This window comes from Ptychodera flava, chromosome 9, assembly GCF_041260155.1.
Source record: "Ptychodera flava strain L36383 chromosome 9, AS_Pfla_20210202, whole genome shotgun sequence".
NCBI lineage: Eukaryota > Metazoa > Hemichordata > Enteropneusta > Ptychoderidae > Ptychodera > Ptychodera flava.
Window position 1 is genome coordinate 27,931,588 of NC_091936.1, and position 19,673 is coordinate 27,951,260.

Consider the following 19,673-nt stretch of genomic DNA (forward strand, 5'->3'; position numbering starts at 1 on the left):
TCCTCTCCTTTTCTTCATGCTCTGACTGATCGGAGTAAATAAAATAAATGATTATATAACCTAACCTAGCCTCTTGACTCTTTTTTTTTTATTTTACACCCCATTACAAGGACGTTTATCTCTCATATACACATCTTGTAATTAATTAGTCTACACAACTAATTATGCTAATTCGTGGACTTATCAGGGATTTTATGGGTTGGTCAATATTGCGAAAGATAAGAGATGTAAATGAAAAAAAAGCCCCTTTCCTAGAAAGATGTTTAGATAGTTATTTAGCAACGTTTGGCTAGTGTACTTTAGCTATGTTAACTCACAATGCATAAACTTTAGAAAAGCAACTTTGTGAAAAACACGTTTTCGCACCCTACTCGGTGAGGAGTGATGACGTATACGCATCAGTCTGGTCTTGTTGAGACAAGTTCGGCGACGGACACTGACACTGACAATAGTGCTGCAATGTAGCGGCACATTTCGTTGAAGAGCTATAAAATAAAAGGCGTTAAGCATGATAAAAAGACTTTAAAATTATAAATTATTAATCACATGATCAATGATAGGAAATGTAAATTTAATCAATCTGTTTATAGAAGATAAAACAACATATGCATTGCTGAATAAGTAAATTAAGTTTTATACATTACATATTTACTGTAGCAGACGCCCCCGCGCGTTCGCGGCAGACAAGGAAGGGTATGGTAGCTGTGCAGCATCATATTTCGACTGTTTAAAAATGGCAGAGTCAGCAAAGAAAAGAAGGAAAGTTCTTGCTTCAGTAACATCCAATGATGCTTTACCAATATGTCCGTACGGCTCGTCATGCTACCGAAGGAACCCTCGACATTTTCAGGAGTTCAGTCACGCGCTTCCGGGGTTATCCCAGTCGCAGCAGTCGGCTTCAGTTGAATGCGGCGCGAAATTTGAAGGTGGGAGCAACACATACCGAACAGCGGGATGCACAACGGCAGACCGACCGTCGAGTTTACCGGTCCGTTCTGGCTGGTCGGGAAAAGTGCCAGCCTGTCGCTATGGAGCAGATTGTTACAGAAAGAACTTGTTGCATTTCGCTGAATATTGGCATCCGGTATCTAACGGAAAAACTCAAACTGAAAGTCAAACCATGGCGGTAAAAAAGAGAAATCCAAGCCGGGCAGACAGCAGTATGCCGGACGATAGCGATGGGCATGACACTGAGTCGTGCGAAGACAGTACGGATGATGAAATTGCGGTAGGTGTCTTCCCCAATCAGATATCACATTTTACAATGTAATATTTCTTCTATCAAGATTATCTAGGGAATTTTGGAAAAGTTAAACAGCAACAATAACAACAACAACAACAACATTACGACGATAATATTATTATCATCATTTCTTGCTTGTAAATAACGATTCACATCACATTTTGTAGCAATAAAAGTGTTACAATAAAAATAAGTTTGAATTTTCCTCCTGACATGACAAGATAAATATGATAATGATAATGAAAATATCTTTATATTTCTTAATGTCTATAATTTAAAAAATATAGTCTTGAAGTTGTTTGTTAAAGGCGGAGCCTCCCTTTAAAAAGGCGCCAACCTATGGCGGCGTTCATTGTGTAAGTGGACGCCAAGCAGGTAACATGAGGGCACACGCTCCAGAAAATGCCACTTTTTTGTTTTTCCGACCGCAAAAACGCTGACAGACTGCCAGGCGGTCAGCACGAAGCTGCTGCTGATCGAACTCAGTGGTTATATTCAAATTCTAACGTGACTGGAGGACGTATTTTAAGGAAATTTGAGTGTGGTGCTGGGGAATAAATGACCGTTGGCACAATTTGAACCTACCGTCAATCAAACGGTTATATAAGCTCTGTTTGCAGGATTAGCAAAAGGTGACAAAAGATTTAAATCAGTTTCTGTAATTAATGTTATAGAAATCAAATATCGTACTGTTATGTGTTTGACTGGGAGGAGAACTCCACTAATGCGAGAACCAGGGATTGAAAAGTGCGGCTTTAAATGACATTACAAGTAATTGTAAAGTTTCCCATACAAACGGATCTTATTTCTGAATCAGAGAACTTGCCTCTTGCGAGATGTTTAGAAGAAGTGATAACAACCTTATGGTCTGAGAAGCTAGATGAGAAAGAAAAAAAAAGTGAAAAGACTTATATGAGCTACAAACAATGGAGTGTTGAACTTTTAGGACATTTTTTTTCTCCATTTCTATACAATCTTCGACCCAGAGGTACTAAACTTGTTATATCTATACCTGGTAAAACTCTACACAGGAGAACAGGAATAAACTCAAGAAGTTTGCCTCCAGAGGGCCATCCATTGTGAAAAAGTATTCAGAACTCACAGAAGAGGAGAGAAAAGATCTGATACTAAGTGCAATGGAAGCCAAGAAAAAGATGGAGAAAGAATTGATGGAAACAAAGAAGAGGGTTGAAGAGAAGGAAGAGGAACTGAAAAAAATGCAGGAAAAGGTTGAGTTAAATGTTAGAAGAACTGTTATCATTTCTGTAATTCACATTCATATATCATGCCAGTGTGTGTGTGTGTGTGTGTGTGTGTGTGTGTGTGTGTGAAATACATGAGAACTCTCCCCTAAAAGAATGATCACCTTTCATTCAAACTGAAACTCTTTCTTGATAGTGCCCTTGAATGCATCTTCCTGTACCATCCGATGTGCACTGCCTTTGTTGATTAGGAATAATCTAGATTAAACAGCACTGTTTCTGATCTCATATTTGTCACTACATATAGCTGCATGTCTGGGACATCAAACACCGATGCTTGAAATATTGACAAATTTTGCCACTCTTGCATGTGTGGCTGTTAATGCAGCTTGTAGTCTGAGCAGTTGATTAATGTGTCTTTTAGTACTTAGTGTAACATTGGCAATTGCTAAGTAATATGTGTTTTGGTTATTCTTGTACTTGTAATTTCCAAATTTTAAAGTGTACTCTATTTATTTGTTCATATTAATTAGAGAAAAATGACATCATTAATTTTGTGAACAGCCACATTACACAGAGAGTGGTAAATTTCAACAGATTTAAAATTTAACTTTTAAGTAACAAAAGAGGGCTTGTGAGAATTGTATCGTCACACTCATAGTGTAATTGGTGTACTATGTCATGGAGTTTGTCCTTTTAAGTGATGGGTTTCTTGCTCAAGCATCTAAACGTGGATTCAAATGCAGTCCCTCCACACACACACAGAGGCACCGAGAGGTTAACCAGTGTAAGTGATTGTCAAATACTTTTTCCTTTTCTTTGCATGTTTTAAAATATTGTATTTTATTAATACCAAAGTCTTCTCACACTGAAATAACAAAGTAACTTTATCTGATCCAGATTGGAAAAGAAGGCATGCCATTGGTTCCTGGTGAAACAGAGGCTCTCGCTGGGAACAAAGTGGTTTATTTCCCTCTTTTTGCAGAAAGGGAATACAAAGAAGGTTCTGCCAATCAGGTGGGTAGGTAGGCAAATGGATTTGGAATCCCTGGTGCAACTTTCATGGTCCCCTGATGTTATTGCTTTGATATAGTCAAGTGAAATTCGACAGAGTACTGTCCTTAACCCTTTGAGTGCTGTTATTTTTTCACACCAAATTTTAGTGCAACATTTTACCAATTTTTATGAATTGTTCTGTAATTTTTCTGATAATTTTGGACTAAATGGCCTTCACTTTTCATCGGCTACAATTTTTGATCATAATTTTGGTAGAAATCTGGAAAAATTGACGGTTATATATTAACTTATCAAGGCAACAAAAATTGACTTTGGCACTCAAATAATTAATAACAACACTTGAAGTTTACAGAGCACCCCTAACTCCAAGAAAAAGCAGACGGTAAATCCTTGATTACAAAAAAACATTCGCAGTTGAGAAGAACTTGTCTTCTTTTTTCTAATTATCTAAATGAAATATGTAAACTATTGATTTGCTAGCTGTAGAAGGGGGTATTGAACTAGTACAGATAATTAAAGGGGAGGGTATTTCCAGAACAGAAAATCCTTTGCCACAGATGGACAGATATTGATAAATTTGAAAAATGAAAAAATATGTAAATATAAGTAAAGAGATGTAAAGATAGAAATGTAAATATATTGGAAGTAATTTCAAATAATTAGCAGTTTGACATACCAGCTGTGTAATATTTTTCACCCAATTCAATATATCATCGACCATCTCTTATTTAAGGAAAATAGCTGATTTCGTGAGGAAAGCATGGCAACTGTGCAGGAATGTTGCTTCAGTACAAAAGATTGTATGCAAATTTATGTAGTTTTGTTGACAGAACATACTACTGTATCTGTTGTTCCAATTCATTCATTAATTACCCTTTGTTTTATACACATTAACTTTTGACTCTCTTGTCATCGATACTCTGTACAAATACATGTTCCATTTTGACTACTTTGGTCGTATCGTATGCATTTTATTGTTTGAAAGATTATACCATGAGAGAACAAATCTCAAATTGCAATCCCCCCTGCTGTATCAGGTACCGAAACTTGATTCAGAATACCCCATGCACCTGCCTGTAGAAGTTGGCATGGGAAAACAGTTCACCAAAATGTTTATATTCAACCATAGCATGATGTATATCACATTATATGATCACACTTTTTTACAGGTTCATTTTAGACTTGCAGAGTCACAGTTTTATAGACTTCTTGCAACAGGAGCAAAGTAAGTGTTTTTTTTGTCTTCTTGAATTGCCATAAAATCTGCCACTTTAACTTTCTTTCTATGTTTGTCAATCTGTTTCTGTTTATTATACAACACACACACACACACACACACACACACACACACACATATATATATATATATATATATATATATATATAATCTCTCTCTCTCTCTCTCTCTCTCCATCTATGATATTGAATGAGATGCCTACAAGTTTGTTTCTAAACATAGATGCATGCGCACAACATCACACATTGCAACTTGAAAAGTGGAAAAATTTGTCACGGTTGTTGTTGCAGCTTCTCTAAGTCATTAATATGTCTCATAGTGTTCAATGTAACATTAATAGTCGCCTCTGAAGTTGTACTGTCGTCTTTCTTGAAGATGTGATTTGCACAAATCAAATCTAAGTTGTGCGGACAAATATCTATTTTTTGCATATTATTAAGAGAGCAATGACATTTACAAAGGCCCTACTGCAGCTGGCTTCTCACTAGAATCACAACTACAGACATAAGTTATGATTTATGTATAACTACTTATGAAATGAGCTTTTGAATAATAAAAGTGGGTGAAAGTTGTGTTTGTGTGAGAAAAAATAAAAATGAAAGTATCAACAGTCGGGAAATGTCCATTTATAGACAAAGTAAACCCTAAAATGTAGTCCTAAGTTTATGAATCCATGGAAGACATACAGTAGTTCAATTATTTTTCAGTGTAAGAATTGAAAAGGTTGACTACGTTGTGTCACCAGGACTGGTAAAGAGATTCAGGTAAGTTAATTGAGAAAAAATGAAAGAATAAATAAATAATGTTTGTTAAAGGAATAGCTTCTTTATGAACTTCAGTTCGATGATTATCCTTGCCTTTTAAAAGAAACTTACATTCTCTGTTGTTCATCAATATTTTAACAGTGAAAATGTTTTGTTATTTAAATATTTTTGGCCTGTACCTAAAAGTGCACTTATAGTCACCAATTGGTTAAAACTGATATCACAATTATGAGCTGTAACTCCTGAAACAGACAATTGTAAAACATTTGATCAAATGTGACCCTGGGAGGTCTATAGCAGAGTTGATTATTATGGTCCTTTATTAATTAAAACATCATGAACTGACTATTCTCACAAGGATGCAACTTGTAATGAATTTTTAAGTGTTTCTGAGTTTACATGAATATGTTTTTCTAAGTATTTCACAAACTACTCGGCAGAGGACACAACACTGATTATTTTCATTTCAGGAAAGCCAGGGAAAACTTAGAGAGGAAAAGAGGGGTAGATAAGTCCTATCCAGTGCTGGCTTTCCATGGAACAGCTGATGATAACATAGACTCCATTGTTAGGGAAGGCTTCAAAGTACCTGGTGAGTAACTGTGGTGTACACAGACACTGTAAAAAATATACTTTGATGGAAAACCGTCAGTTGAGTTGAGTATGGTCCCCGGAGTTGAAACAGTGCAAATCTGCTTAGGATTATTCAGTGGAAACTAAAACCTGTTAATGGATTTCTTGTGTTCAAAACTTTCTCTGAGAAATGTCTCGATCAACTGTTTTCCCCACTGTTAAGTCTGATCATTTATCAGTAACTAATTAAGTTGTTCCGAGGTAACGTTTATTTTGGAGACTTTTTTGTGGCCAAAATATAAACATCTCAGCTTCCAAGTAGGGATTGCAGGAGATACTAGTATTATGACCAGAGTTGTACAGTCTTTTGCCTAGGTTGGGGAATATTGGTAAATGATTTGGAACCAAGTAGTATTTCAATTGTCTCATGATCTAATTGCATTGATTTACCAAAGGGCAGCCCAGTAACCTTTACCTGCTTACTGCACTTAACAAAAACACTGGTTGTAGGTGATGTGACTAGAATAAGTACTCTGTTGATTAAATGGTATGCTTAAAAGCACTTATTGGCCATACCTCTTCTCAAAACGTTTTGTCAGTTGTAATAATTCTTTTAAACACAGAAAGTTTGATAAAGATTATGATGGGTGCAAATATTTTGAATGATTGTAATAAACAGTCTGAAGGAAAAAATAATATGTTTAAAATAGCACATGAACAATACTATAATATAGTCCATATTTTCAACATTACGTTATATGTATTCTTCATCAAGATATGTCTCATTTACATCCATCATTATTGTGATGATGTGAGTCATTGAGCAGAGTTGAAAGACACCATGTCTTTCAATAGTTTCATATTTATTCATGCATGTATCCTTAATTCCTTGTCCTCTATAGGTGAAGATGGTTTTCAGCATGCGACAGACACTGGATTCTATGGGAGTGGAGTGTACTTCAGTGAATATCCTAACTATGCCATGGGTTACATCAAAGGAGGAAAGAGACTGCTGCTCTGTCTTGTCTTGCTTGGAAAGGTAGAGTTTGATGGTTTGATACAATGTGGTTGTTTTTTTCAGAGGTATTGCTGAGACTTTAACCCTTTGAGCACTGCAGTTTTTCCCACCAAATATGGAGTGTGCAACATTTTACCAATTTTGTGAATTTTTCTGTAATTTTTTTGACAATTTTGGACCAAATAAACATCACATTTTATTGGCTTCAGATTTTTATCAAAATTTTAGCAAAATTTGGGAAAAAGTTGACTGGTGTATATTCTGATATAGGCGACTAAAGGGTTAATACAGGCCACACGGTGCAAAAAGGTCTGCCCTCTGTTTTTTAAGTTAGCACAAGTGTAGGCCAACCATGGATATTCTCTTCTGACAATAACACATTATCAGATGATACTACACGAACACTCATTGATACATTTTTCATAAATTATTTATTTTGGAAATAGAGCATAAGGTCTATTTATCATTTCAATCATGTAAGTTTGTCTCATCACTTTTGTCTGAGCGATTATTTATACATTTGTACCCCAATAATCAAGAGCATATCATAGTCTACCTCAATGACTTTCAAATTTTCTCACTGGTTTAATTTTTTTGGTTTAATTTTTTTTCCAAATTTTGTTTTTCTTCTCTATCACTCAGGCATACAAGTGTGAAAAGTTGATACGCGGTGCATCTAGAATGAAAGGTTACGATTCCCACACATCTCCAGATGTGAAGGAACTGATCATTTTCAATTCCCATCACATACTACCATGCTACATTGTCTACTACAGCAGCCAATATGGTGATTTCAAGTACAGAATGGTGAGTAAAGTCAGTCTTATGTAAAAATGTTATGAAGCCGAAATTTTATAATTTTTGTGAAGGAAAGGTTACAAGTCATAATTTTAAGCCATGTGTGATTTGCAATCTTTTTTCACTTGTTTACTTTCAATTGAATAAAAAAATGGGGTTGTGTTTGTTGTTTTAGCTTCATCAATGTGCAACGCCTACGTTAATATCACTGTTGCCCTATTTTAATGACATTTGGAATTGAGACCTCATGAAACGCATAGTTGTTTATTAGTACATGTTCAGTATTTTATTTCTGCTCTGATGAACTGATGAATAATCTTCCTGAAACAGTCTGAAGAAAAAGTGAAAACAAGAATATGATAATCTATAATTTCTTCATGGTGTTCAAATATGGCAGTACAACTTCTCATTGTACTACCCTTGAGCATATACCACAACCATATAATACAGCCTCTAAAGTCATCAGTAATTAATGATACATCGCAAGCTGATCATTCTTGCAGACTTCATGATATCATACTCTTCTTTCACCTTAATCTACAAATCAGAGATCTTCAGAAGGAGAGAAGAAAAATGGAGAAGAGTTGAAAAAGTTGTTTAAAGAAGCTTCCGTCGTGAAACCTTGCGAGTAAGAATTACAGTTGAACAGTGCTGATTGTGGTTGTAATTTTGTTACTTACCGGTAGTTTGGCAATGCACAGGTTACATTTGTTGCTTCCAACAGAAATCCAGTCAATTTTTGTCTTTGAGGACTCTGGCAGTTTTTAGACGATAGCTTGTGGTAGGATCCTTTGATGTCATTTTCACTGTTTCAGTCAGACTTATCAAAGTGCCCATTTCACCATTCCTGTAATTTCAGAAAGTCTTGTCAAAATTTTCATACAAATATTTATTTTTTGCATTTTGATAATAGAACCTGACATGAATAAATCAGCCATATATGTCACTTTCCAGAAGTTGCAGAACAAAATGGTTGTCGCAGTCTAATCATGTGTTGTCATAGAAATTGACAGAAAATTTTGCATGTACTGCTAGCATGAGGTATTTCAATGGAGTATCAGCTTGTGATAGAATTTCATGTAGAGCATTGACAAGTGGTTTGCTGCATTCATGTGAAAGAAATCGCCTCTATACTTTGATATAAAGCATTCTCTGAGTGGCATGTACTTATCCCTGTTTTTTAAAAACCCACAGTGTGTTCAAAAACATGAACATTGTACTCTATGACATGGAAGGTGCAGCAAAACATGATGTCAGCAAACTGATTGCCAAACATGGAGGGAAGAACAACTCAAACAAAGGTAGATACCTGTGTCTGCGTATTGTGTTATTTTTCATATACTGCAAATTCTGCAATCATATCAGAGTCTATTGAAAGACTGAAGAAATTTTCTAATGTATTCCTTTTGGAGAAGTTTTCATGATTTCTTTCAAACAAGTGAGAACACAGAAACACTGTCATAATCATTGCTTTTCCTCTATTAAGGAATGTCGAGATTATTCCCTATATATACCTTGTAGTTCTGTAAAAATATCACACTCTACGCTGCCTTTCCCTCTCAGAGTGGTTGATAAGTTAGTGCTTTATCAAGTGATAGATCTGACCATTTCTTTTATTCCTGACAGAGTTGGATAGTCCTCATGATACTCTTGTGATCTGCTCCAAGCCAACCTATGATTCACATCCAGCTGGTATTGCTGAAGCCAAGCATTGCCAGGTGTGTAGCCAGTGCAAGATAAACTCCAGTTCAGTTGTGACTAAAGCAGATGCACACATGTCATTCGTAGTTATTTTGTAGGAAAATGACACCAGTTGATTTAAAAACTGAATCAAGGAGTGCGTATATATTTTGGCAAAACATTAAAAACCAGTAGACCTATAGAAAGTACGGTAGTGGTCAAATGTCTTTAACTTAAACTTACTTTATATGTCCGTTTTAAGATTTAGTTAAAGCAAGGTCAAAATCTAGGGTCAGGGTCAGGGTAGCAGATGGATACCCTAGTTTGATGACACTTGACAACTACCAACTTCTGGGTCAAGTGTTCTTTATGGGTGACTTATCGTCAAGTGGTACAAACAATCTCTACACCAAACATGGCGAACTTCAAACAGGAACAAATTCAGTACAGGTTTCAGCTTAGTTGTAGTAGTGTGATGTGCTATGTACTGATGGGAATTTCTCTGCATTTTGCATGCAGAGTTTGAAAGGCTATGTTCAATGATAATGATACAGTGGAGAATGCCATCACAGCAGAGATCAACAGAGACAGGAACAATCAGCTGTTAAAAGAAGTGTTGTGTTTTGTTTGATTAAAATGTAAAACACCTTGTTTGGCGCAATAGAAATTCTGTGATTTAGTTGAACAGAATGTTATCTATCCATCTACACATACTGTGGACTCTTGTATTTTTACTGTAATTTATTTTTGCTCAAAACAGATTTTCAATGTTTCGCTGTGATCTTATTTTCACTTTGTCTTGTCTGACTACATGCAAAGTATAGAAAATTAAAATTTTCACTTGGATTTTATTTTAGCGGAAAATAGGTCCAGCGAAAATAAATTCCAAGTGAAAATAAAGTATTCCACAATATATATTTTTTTCCATCTTCCGGTACAAAGATACTTACTGTAAATGCAAGAGTAGATACATGCAATGAATCATACTGTGTTTTAGCTGCCTACATGCCAACAGTTACCTCTGATGACAGCTTTTTTATTCCATTGTTCTGATGCGGTGTACTTGTCTTCCTCTCACTCAGGTTCCTGTATTGTCAGAAATTTACCTATATGATTGCATCGTTGCCGGAACAAGGCTGGACATGGGAGAGTACGGACTATTCCTACCAACATGGTACAAACCAAAGTAAGGACGGCCTGATTGGAGAATTATGAAGCTGCCAAAATGTCTACTTATCTCCTGTGGTGCAAACCAGCTGTCATTTTAGTTGATTAAAATGTATTCCTCAAAATGCCTCATGATAATGAATGAATGCCTTTATGCAGGTTGTCTTCCACTCAATATAATGAGAAGTCAGTGAACACCTTGATAGGGCTTGTAGAAGTATTCTGGTACACCTGTATTACTGAGTGAAACTAGCTTAGTCTGTATTAAATATGTATTGTTTCTGTGATAAAATATTGGTATTTTGCATGTTTGGAAGATCCCCATATGTAGTATCTTTGACGCACATTTTAAAAATTATGTGTCACCAGCATAGATCACATACATGTATACTGTGCTAGGTTTGGGACTATGATTTGCATGATGTTGCCATCACACTGCCAGATTTCAATCACTGCCATATTTACGATTCACATGAAAGTTTTATCCCTCTCTCGTCGCGTTGTGAAATTTGTTTCAACTTATCTGTTACTGTATTACCTAGCTATCAAAACAGGGTTTCTGTGAGACATGTTACAGTATCAAAGTTATTTTTTTATTTGTAGGAACATGTAGAGCAAGGTTTTCACTTTGGTAATAAAGGTAAAAGATTTCTTTAACTGGAAAGAGATTAATGGAATTTTTTTTCACGTGAATAAAACCTCACAATTAAAAGAAAAGATAATTCGACAAATGATCAGATGATTTTATTCGTTTTTTCAATAACTTGAGTATTTCCTTACAGTCTCTCATATCACACAGAAAATATAGCAAAAGGGGTCATCCATATACTTGTCTGCCGACTTCAGAGCTCAGAACACCTACAGACAAGTTGATGATTGTAAATTTGTAAATATTATCATCTACTTTGTGACATGGCTCTGATAAGAAATTGGTGGCACTCCTTGATTCTGGATTTTTTGGCATAAGAAGGCATATGACTCAACATTGTTGTCAAGGCTGATGAATTTCAGTCTGATTTTATATATAGATATTTTCAAACAACAGATTATGCTGCACACAATATTAATGATCACTTTGTCAGGAATCATCATTTCAAATTAAGAAATTTTAATGACTACTATTCTATTTACATGTACAATGTAAATGTGAAAATGTGGGTTTCTGGCAGTTTTGGGAATGTGAACAGAAGTGAAGCATCTACAATGTAAAATAATGAAAAAATATTAAAATTGTTCTTGTCTTAAAAGGAGTGGATATACAGAAAGAATGACTGAAGAAATATTTTCAAACGATGATGTTGACTTCTCTAGACATTGCTCTCCATTTTCAATGGCATGGGTCAAACACACAAAACAAATGGCTGAATCCAAATTGGAAAAGTCAACAGGTGTTCTAAGGCACATCATTACTATTACATGACAAACATTTTGATTCTCCGTTAAACAAAATGACAAAAGATATATATACATCATTCATAATGAAGTTCTGTAAACACTTTGAAGGCTGGAAACAACAAGATGGTGTAAAAAATGATAATACATAACCAAACAAACAAAGAACACAAAAAAATCCTAGAAAAAATTTCCAGCTCATTCAATCTACCAATGCCACATCAAGTCAACTCTCACGGGGTTCTGGAGGAAAATTCCAGGCTACTCCAGTCAAAGAAACAGTCTTCTTTTTCTTGTGCAACAGCAAACAAAACTGCTGACAAACACAGTGGATAATATCATAGATATTTTTGTTCTTTGAATGATAATTATTTATGCATAATTTATGTACAAAAGATGAAAAAAAAGAAAATAGTATTACAAAGATGATACGGTAAATAAGGTGGCGTGTGCAAAAGTCTTTAAATCTGTTTGGAGCCCCATGTAATATAGTCTGGCTTGGTGGAGGCGTGGTATTCATCTATCAGTTGCTGTACCACCTCTCTGGAATTATCCAACTCGTCAAGGTTGTCCTTGAACATGGCTTCCTTGCGGAATTGTTCCAAGAAGGCTTCACGTCTTCTCAGTTTGTCATACTGCTTGCACGTCCTGTCAAACAGCTGAAGCGGCAAAAGACGGGTGTTACAAATTGACTTCAAAAAAGGTTGGAATGTTCATTAATTTTATCAAGAAAGCATTTTTCATAGCATTTTTACAAATAAACAGTGAATTGTGAGCAAGTGCATCCACTACAAAGGCCAAAAAAGTGTTTTGTTGCCCGTCATCGCACATGTCATGTGAAACATGCTCGTCACTTTTTTTTTAAGTATTGAAAAAGGAAAATCAAAAAAAATAATGAAAAACTTCCAATTGATATGTTTAATAAATGTTCTGAGATGTTCTTCAGGTTTGTTTTTTTTTTAAGTGGCAGCCATTTTACTGTATGGTGGCCATGTTTGAATTCCCCCGAAAAAGGAAGGTTGGCCATTTTTTATTTAAAAAAAAAAAGGAAAGAAAAAAAAATTCACATGACTATATCATTTTTGAATCCAGCAAAAAACAAGAAACAAGTTATTTTTTGGCCTAAAATCATTTTTTTCTCCCATTTCTGTCCAAAGTTAAGTGTAACAATCTGAAAACATGATGTTACACTTTTATAAGGATATCTTCTGCATGCGTTTTTACACAACATTTCACAATATGTTTTATGTAGTAAAGTTCTTAATTTTCAATCCTTTAGCCTTTATAGAATCACAGAGAATTGTACTCATTGGTTACAGCCCAGTGATCTCACTGTAGTGAGGTATGCGGCCAACTAGTCTAGCAGAGTAACATGTCATGACTTGTCACTGGTGTGAAATAGTTTTGTGCAACCAATGACTATATTTCATCAACTGAACACAGGAATGTGTTTGCAGAGAGCAAGTGTTGGCCAGATGATAATACTTGCAGCCTGCCACATCACCAATCAGTTTACTTTGTAAACAACATAATGTAATGTGCTTGGTGTTTAAGACATTAACAATGCATAGAAAGTATAAAATGGAAACTCACTGTCGATACACTGGTGTGGTTTGCCAACATTAATCCACTGACTCTGTGTGCTGTCTGTACGTATGGTGATTTTCTGGACAGAGCAACCTAAATTATTACAAACAAAAAATTATAATCTCATTACCTTGGTGGACTCTACCCATTTCAGGTACAATGTATGCAAACGATGTAATTGTGAATATTTGAAAATGTTATTGGTAAATTGGGATGATTCATTTTACTGCTTCTGATATCTGAAGACTGGGAGAAATGGTAACATTTGGTATTGAAGTTGGCACGCAAAACTGCTATATTCAGGATAAACTGTCTTACCATAGCTTTTCAACTGACAACACAATATGATTTCCTTGTTCAATATAACATTTATAGTAGTAAGATTTGCATTTAATGTTAGTCAAGCCAACTGGAGTAAACCTTGTTGTTATTACAAGCATAACAAGCACAATATGGCTTTACCCTGAGGAAGGTGACTTTATAACTTTATGTATTTCTACATTTGGCACACTGACCTGTATACTGGCTGGTCCCCACGGAATGAAACTTGCCAGCTTCCTTTCCCTGATCCTCTGCAAACTCTTATGGACCTGTTGCATAAAGAGCTTATTAAATGGTCTGTGACACAGCAAATGTTCCTTGTGTGCTATTCATTTCACTTCAGACATTCAACTTTGTTAGCATCAAAGCCTTGTTTTACTTTTACTCCTGTGTACAAATTGATAATCACTGCATGCACAGATAATCCCTGACACCTTCAGATATGAAACTTGGACCTTTCCTTCCCAACTTTGAAGCATACAAACTCATCCTTGCTCCAATTCGTTCACCCACCCTCATGGTTCAATTTGTATTGCCCTTTTTGAATGGCGGTGTCATGCACTGAGGCCTTACATAAATTTCTGTTGGCACATGCCTTTCTGTGCCAGTGTAGGAGCAAACACAAATCAAAGGCAAAACAACACCAGTGACACATGTAAGCAATACTCTCAACAACAAGAATTGATATGTGCATGTGGAAGATGTGAGGTTGTTCTACATTAAAGACGAAAATTTAATACAAATTTCTGAAGTAGAAATCAACTTGCCTGTGTAGGGTCAACCTCTCCCTGTATAATGTTCAATATGGAAATATAGCAGTGATTTGTCTGTCTGTCTCTGGTTGATGTGGATACCATGGCATTCTTTGGTTGGAGAAGTCTTCTCATCACATCCAACACTGTTGTCTTTCTAATAGTGGTGGTCTGTCATTGGAAAAGGTAAAATTTGTCAAAAAAGGAATCTATATCACATTACAGTATGACATAAACAACTGAAAATTCTGAAAATTTCAAATGTGAATATATAGGATGTACTGCTATAATATTGACCTGGAAATCACTGGCTAAAATCTTGCATATTCTAGTTCACTTCAATACTTGTCAACAGGTTGAATCAATTCCAAGTTCATCAAAAGGGTGAACTGGTATGGAAAATATTTGAGTGCATTTCTTCCTCTGGCTCACTACTAAAGTTCAAGCCTCAAAAGTTCACATTTGCCTGAATTTCACTCACCCGTAAAAATGAACAGGGATTGCACGAAGCAAAAAATCTGGCAAGAAAGAAATTGCTTACCTTCTGATCGGTAACTAGAGGTGTGTACCCTGTTGTAAGGAAGTGTAATCTTGGCGTTGGTATCAATGATGCAATTAAACCTATCAGATCATTATTCATATATCCAGGATACCGCAATGTTGTTGTACTCACTGACATGATAGTTGACACCTGAAAAGAGAAACGGTCACTCATGAAACGATGTTTTATGAAAGTCTCCCAGTGACAGAAATGTATTGAGAACTGTGGGTCACTTATATTTTGAATGTGTGTAAGTTGGTTGCACTTTTGCTACGTTGGAATATAATCACTTTGGATTTCACAAGATTTCAATGGATACTTCAGGGGCAACGAGTGGGGAATCATAAGAAATGATAAAGTAGTATAGGATTATAACCTCCTTTATTCTGAATAAAAAATTAATATACTTATTAAAAGCCAAATATTACGTCATGTACTTTTGAATGCTTGAACACATTAAACATGAGCCTCTATGAATTATAAATGCAGACAAATTAAATATGTGATTTTGATCTTTCATCTCAAGCTATGCCACATGCAAACACGAGAGAATTTTTAAACATTTAATGAATCAACCTTTGGACTGTGTTATGATTCCTATCACTTACCATGTGATTAATCTGTGAGAAGTCAGGATTTTGAGAATGAAGTCTGTCTGTAGCTATTCTGTTCAGTGCTGTGTTGTCTAGTACCACCTGTGAGATGAAATACAAAGTTTTCAAAAATGTTTGTTCAAACACAGACAAGGAATGGTTCAAAGCTACAGTGTGTCTCAACTGGGGCAAAAGCTGAGTTAGTCAACTTTAACTTCTGAGATAGTGAGCTGAAACAGGTTGACATGTAGTTGGTAGAATATTAACTCTTTGAGTGCTGGTAATTGTTCTCACTGAAATTTTACTAATTTTTATTAATTTTTCTTTAATTTTTTGATAATTTTGGACCAAATGGACGTCACCTTTCATTGGGTACAGTTTGTTATCAAAATTTTGACAAAACACTGAAAAAAACTGACTGGAGTATATTTTCTAAAGGTGACAAAAATTGACTTTGACGCTCAAAGGGTTAAAGTAAAATGGTGATGGCTATATCACCACCTAATTGTTATGCTTCTACTGTCATGATAAAACAAAATGAAAGAGTTCTGCACTGACAATGGAATGACTTCTGCCAATAAAGAGCTCCAGCCTCACTCATCATACTTACCACACAGTCCGCATTCTGTGTTAATCGTTTCAATGTCAACAGTGAATTGTACGGCTGAACAACAACGTCACTGATTTCGTCTTGGTTTGGAAATACTGAGTAGGTCTGAATAAGTTTCTTGGGAAATCTACAGAGCATTTGAATGTGAAATGTTGGTAATGAGTTCAAAGTTCACACACATCAGAACATAGACAGCTGTGAACAGTTTCATATGTTACTTTTATTTCCATATATTACTTTTATTCTCATTTATCTTCAGTGCACATTTGATGGGAAATAAAAAGATAGGCTGATGGACAATCAAAAATGTACTGGTGGTGTTTTGATGGGAAGACAGTCTAAACAAAATTCCAGATGTCTGCATGTAAGATCACTCATTTGGGATTATTAGGCAGGAGGTACGTAACACTGTCGGTGTAGTTTGTATTTATTTGTTGCTCTGATACACAGCTATTATCTGATCTTAAAATTGTTTCCAAATACAATCATTTGTTCCCAGTGTAGAATGACACAGCAAAACAAGTAGAAGTGTCACGATTACTGGAAACTTGATGAATGCTTGATTTACATGTATTTTACTCAAACATACCTGTCATTCAATCTTTCCAAGAGATAGGACCCCATTCCAGAACCTGTACCACCCGCAATAGAATGACACAGTACAAAGCCTTCTAAGCTGTCACTGCCATCGGCTTCTCTGTCTATGATGTCAAAGATCTCCTCGTACAACCTTTCAGCCTGTTGATGTATAAAAGAAAGTAGGATAAATAATATATTTATGTCAAGATTCATACTCAGACTTTCAAGATCCGTTTCATTGCTCCCAAGTTAAACAGATTACAATTATATTAGAAATCACAACAATGTAGTGCTGGCATCTTAACTATGTAGTGTGTTCATAATATTGTTATGATGAATTTTACCACAATGCAGATTAAATAAACCAAACAAGAGGAAGAGGCTGTGTTTTAACGCAATCAAATCATTATCATAAATGATAGTGGCTTTCATGATAAAAGTGATTATATGAAACATTTCATGGTGATGCCCCTTGATGCAGTAGACCAAAATAATAAAAATCAGAACACAAACCTTCATAGGGACAGACAACAAGTAGTGCTTGTGATCAGAATAAAGTTCAATGATTCTCTCAAAAGGCAAGCACAGAAGAGAAAGTGCTCATGAAAGAACATACAGTAATGCCTTCAAAAAAGAAATATGCACAAGATATCTTACCTGTGAGTATCCTGTGGCCCAGTTATTACCAGCACCACCACCTTGTTTGGACACGTAGATATTCTCAGGATTGTACAGATTTGCATAGGGTGAGTTCAGTATGCCGTGAATCACACGGGGTTCTAAATCTAACAGAACAGCCCTTGGTATATAATGTTCATCGTCAGCCTATGAAAAAAAACAAATTGATAATTTGAAACAAATTACAACATTGTTGTACTCAGAGAAGTAATCCTTTGAAATTGCTCAACAATACTTTGCAATAACCTTAATTTGCTACTGTTTTTACAGTCATATTTGTCAAGTTTAGGTACAGTAGGCACTTATTTCTTGTGGACAAAGGAAAAATGGTCTGCCTTCAGATTGCCATTCTGGTCAATGGTAGAAAATCTCTTTCCTTCAATTTCAAGTATACAGTTGCAAAATGAAGCATTAAATTCTACCTCCAACTTCAAGGACAAGCATATGCATTAAGAAATTTTTGTTATAATCTAATGTCTGGTAAACATAACAATTTACATAACACATGAAATTAGAATTAGTTTTAGAGGTGGTCCCTTTGAATTACCTGATAGAAGAAGACATCTTTTCGATCCGTTCCATCGGTAGCAAAGTCTTCCAGTATGCCTTCTGGACTTATTCCGTGTTCAAGACACAGCTGCTTCCAAAATTCCATCCCAACTAGAAATAAAACAAACCAATTACCAATATATTGAATACAAAGTACAACAAACTGGCACATGATGAGACGTAAGGGTTCAACATTTGACATTAACTTGACCTTGGACCTACAGGTTACTTTCTGCAATTTGATTAATTTCCTCTTGATATGTACCAGTTTGTAACACAGTAGCTGCCACATTATGAACAATTTATTCTGAACACTTTTTCAACAATCATCAAAATTTGGTACTTCCAACATTTCTCAATTAATCAAATCTGTGCAATGAACAGTCAGTCAAAATTATTAGCTATTACGTATTTGATGACACCTACTGCAATCACAGTCATTTCAATAATTTTTTTTAACTGCATTATCATGTGATTAGACTGAAATTTCTTTCTCGTCAACTTTACTGTTTGGCATATCTGACTGCAGTGATGAAGCCCAATATTTCGGCTAAAGAGGGGTCATTGTAGACTGACGCTTCTGCCACATCGTACATACTAGTTTATCTTGTAGCTTCATTACTATACTGCAGCAGCCACAGCAGTAGTAGCCTAGTTTTGACAGTGACGTTATCGCTGACATGTTTGTTTCAATTTTGTCTTGGATGGTAGTCAGTACATTAAAGGTCACTGCTACTGCCAGAGGGTACTGCACTTGAAGTTCTGAACGTTGTGTATAGCAGATCGCATGTCCATCGGACTCTGCTTTGAGTTTGACAATGAAGCCTGAAGCATGGGGCTCATTGGAGCTCCGTTTCTAGCTCCATGCCTCAAGTACAACTTTTACAAGGGAGATCGCCGATCATCTCGCATGTAGTACCTCCATATATTGACGATATTATTCGTCATCCCAGCAAAAACAGTAAAGTCCTAGTAAGTTTGTTCGTTAAGTGTGACATGACTAGTGATCCGGTTTAACATTCGGGGCTAATCGTGTGAACTGTTGTTGTTGGCACAAGCTCTAACTTGCAGTTGCGAACTGCAAGTAATGCACACCATCAAACATGCTGTATGTCGCAGTAAAATCCTGCCTCTCAATGAAATCAATGACTCACTTTGATTGCCACATTGTCCTAACTGGAGTGTGATGATTTCACGTGGCATGTTGTTGAACGCTTATGGATTTGTTTCGAAACGTTCTTGCTGAATGTCGTATAATGAGTGTCAAACGATCTTCTTCCTGGCGCTAAAGTTTTGAAGGGTTTCCTCTCTGACCCTGCGCAGTACTGATTCTCGTCTTTTCACGAAGCCCTTCCTATAATATCTCGCAATA

General features: G+C 35.8%; 2 protein-coding genes across 2 annotated transcripts; one reads left to right on the forward strand and one right to left on the reverse strand.

Annotated features, from left to right (window-relative positions):
• The first annotated feature begins 648 nt into the window (after positions 1-648).
• On the forward strand, positions 649-11,776 carry LOC139140552 (uncharacterized). Its single transcript, XM_070709888.1, has 12 exons — positions 649-1,228; positions 2,275-2,472; positions 3,346-3,462; positions 4,632-4,687; positions 5,407-5,463; positions 5,934-6,055; positions 6,939-7,075; positions 7,697-7,861; positions 8,401-8,480; positions 9,047-9,153; positions 9,479-9,570; positions 10,615-11,776. The coding sequence occupies exons 1-12, from the start codon at positions 734-736 to the stop codon at positions 10,720-10,722; spliced, it is 1,734 nt and encodes a 577-aa protein (XP_070565989.1). The 5' UTR covers positions 649-733; the 3' UTR covers positions 10,723-11,776.
• Positions 11,777-11,787: 11 nt separating this feature from the next.
• On the reverse strand, positions 11,788-19,625 carry LOC139140556 (tubulin gamma-1 chain). Its single transcript, XM_070709893.1, has 11 exons — positions 19,456-19,625; positions 18,300-18,412; positions 17,732-17,899; positions 17,085-17,233; positions 16,496-16,622; positions 15,901-15,987; positions 15,293-15,442; positions 14,767-14,922; positions 14,194-14,268; positions 13,685-13,771; positions 11,788-12,750 (listed from the first exon to the last, which is right to left on the reverse strand). Exons 1-11 carry the CDS (start codon positions 19,502-19,504, stop codon positions 12,553-12,555), a joined length of 1,359 nt encoding a protein of 452 aa, XP_070565994.1. The 5' UTR covers positions 19,505-19,625; the 3' UTR covers positions 11,788-12,552.
• Between the last annotated feature and the right edge of the window lie 48 nt (positions 19,626-19,673).

What these genes read in the sequence shown, in the direction of transcription:
- LOC139140552 (XM_070709888.1), top strand. Translation starts at nt 734, where the DNA reads ATGGCAGAGTCAGCAAAGAAAAGAAGGAAAGTTCTTGCTTCAGTAACA. An exon ending in AAGAAGGTTCTGCCAATCAG is followed by an intron (nt 3,463 to 4,631) that starts GTGGGTAGGTAG and finishes ACTTTTTTACAG; the next exon opens with GTTCATTTTAGACTTGCAGA. An exon ending in GAAGAACAACTCAAACAAAG is followed by an intron (nt 9,154 to 9,478) that starts GTAGATACCTGT and finishes TATTCCTGACAG; the next exon opens with AGTTGGATAGTCCTCATGAT.
- LOC139140556 (XM_070709893.1), bottom strand. Translation starts at nt 19,504, where the DNA reads ATGCCACGTGAAATCATCACACTCCAGTTAGGACAATGTGGCAATCAA. An exon ending in TCTCACAGATTAATCACATG is followed by an intron (nt 15,443 to 15,900) that starts GTAAGTGATAGG and finishes TTCTCTTTTCAG; the next exon opens with GTGTCAACTATCATGTCAGT. An exon ending in GAGAGGTTGACCCTACACAG is followed by an intron (nt 14,269 to 14,766) that starts GCAAGTTGATTT and finishes TTTATGCAACAG; the next exon opens with GTCCATAAGAGTTTGCAGAG.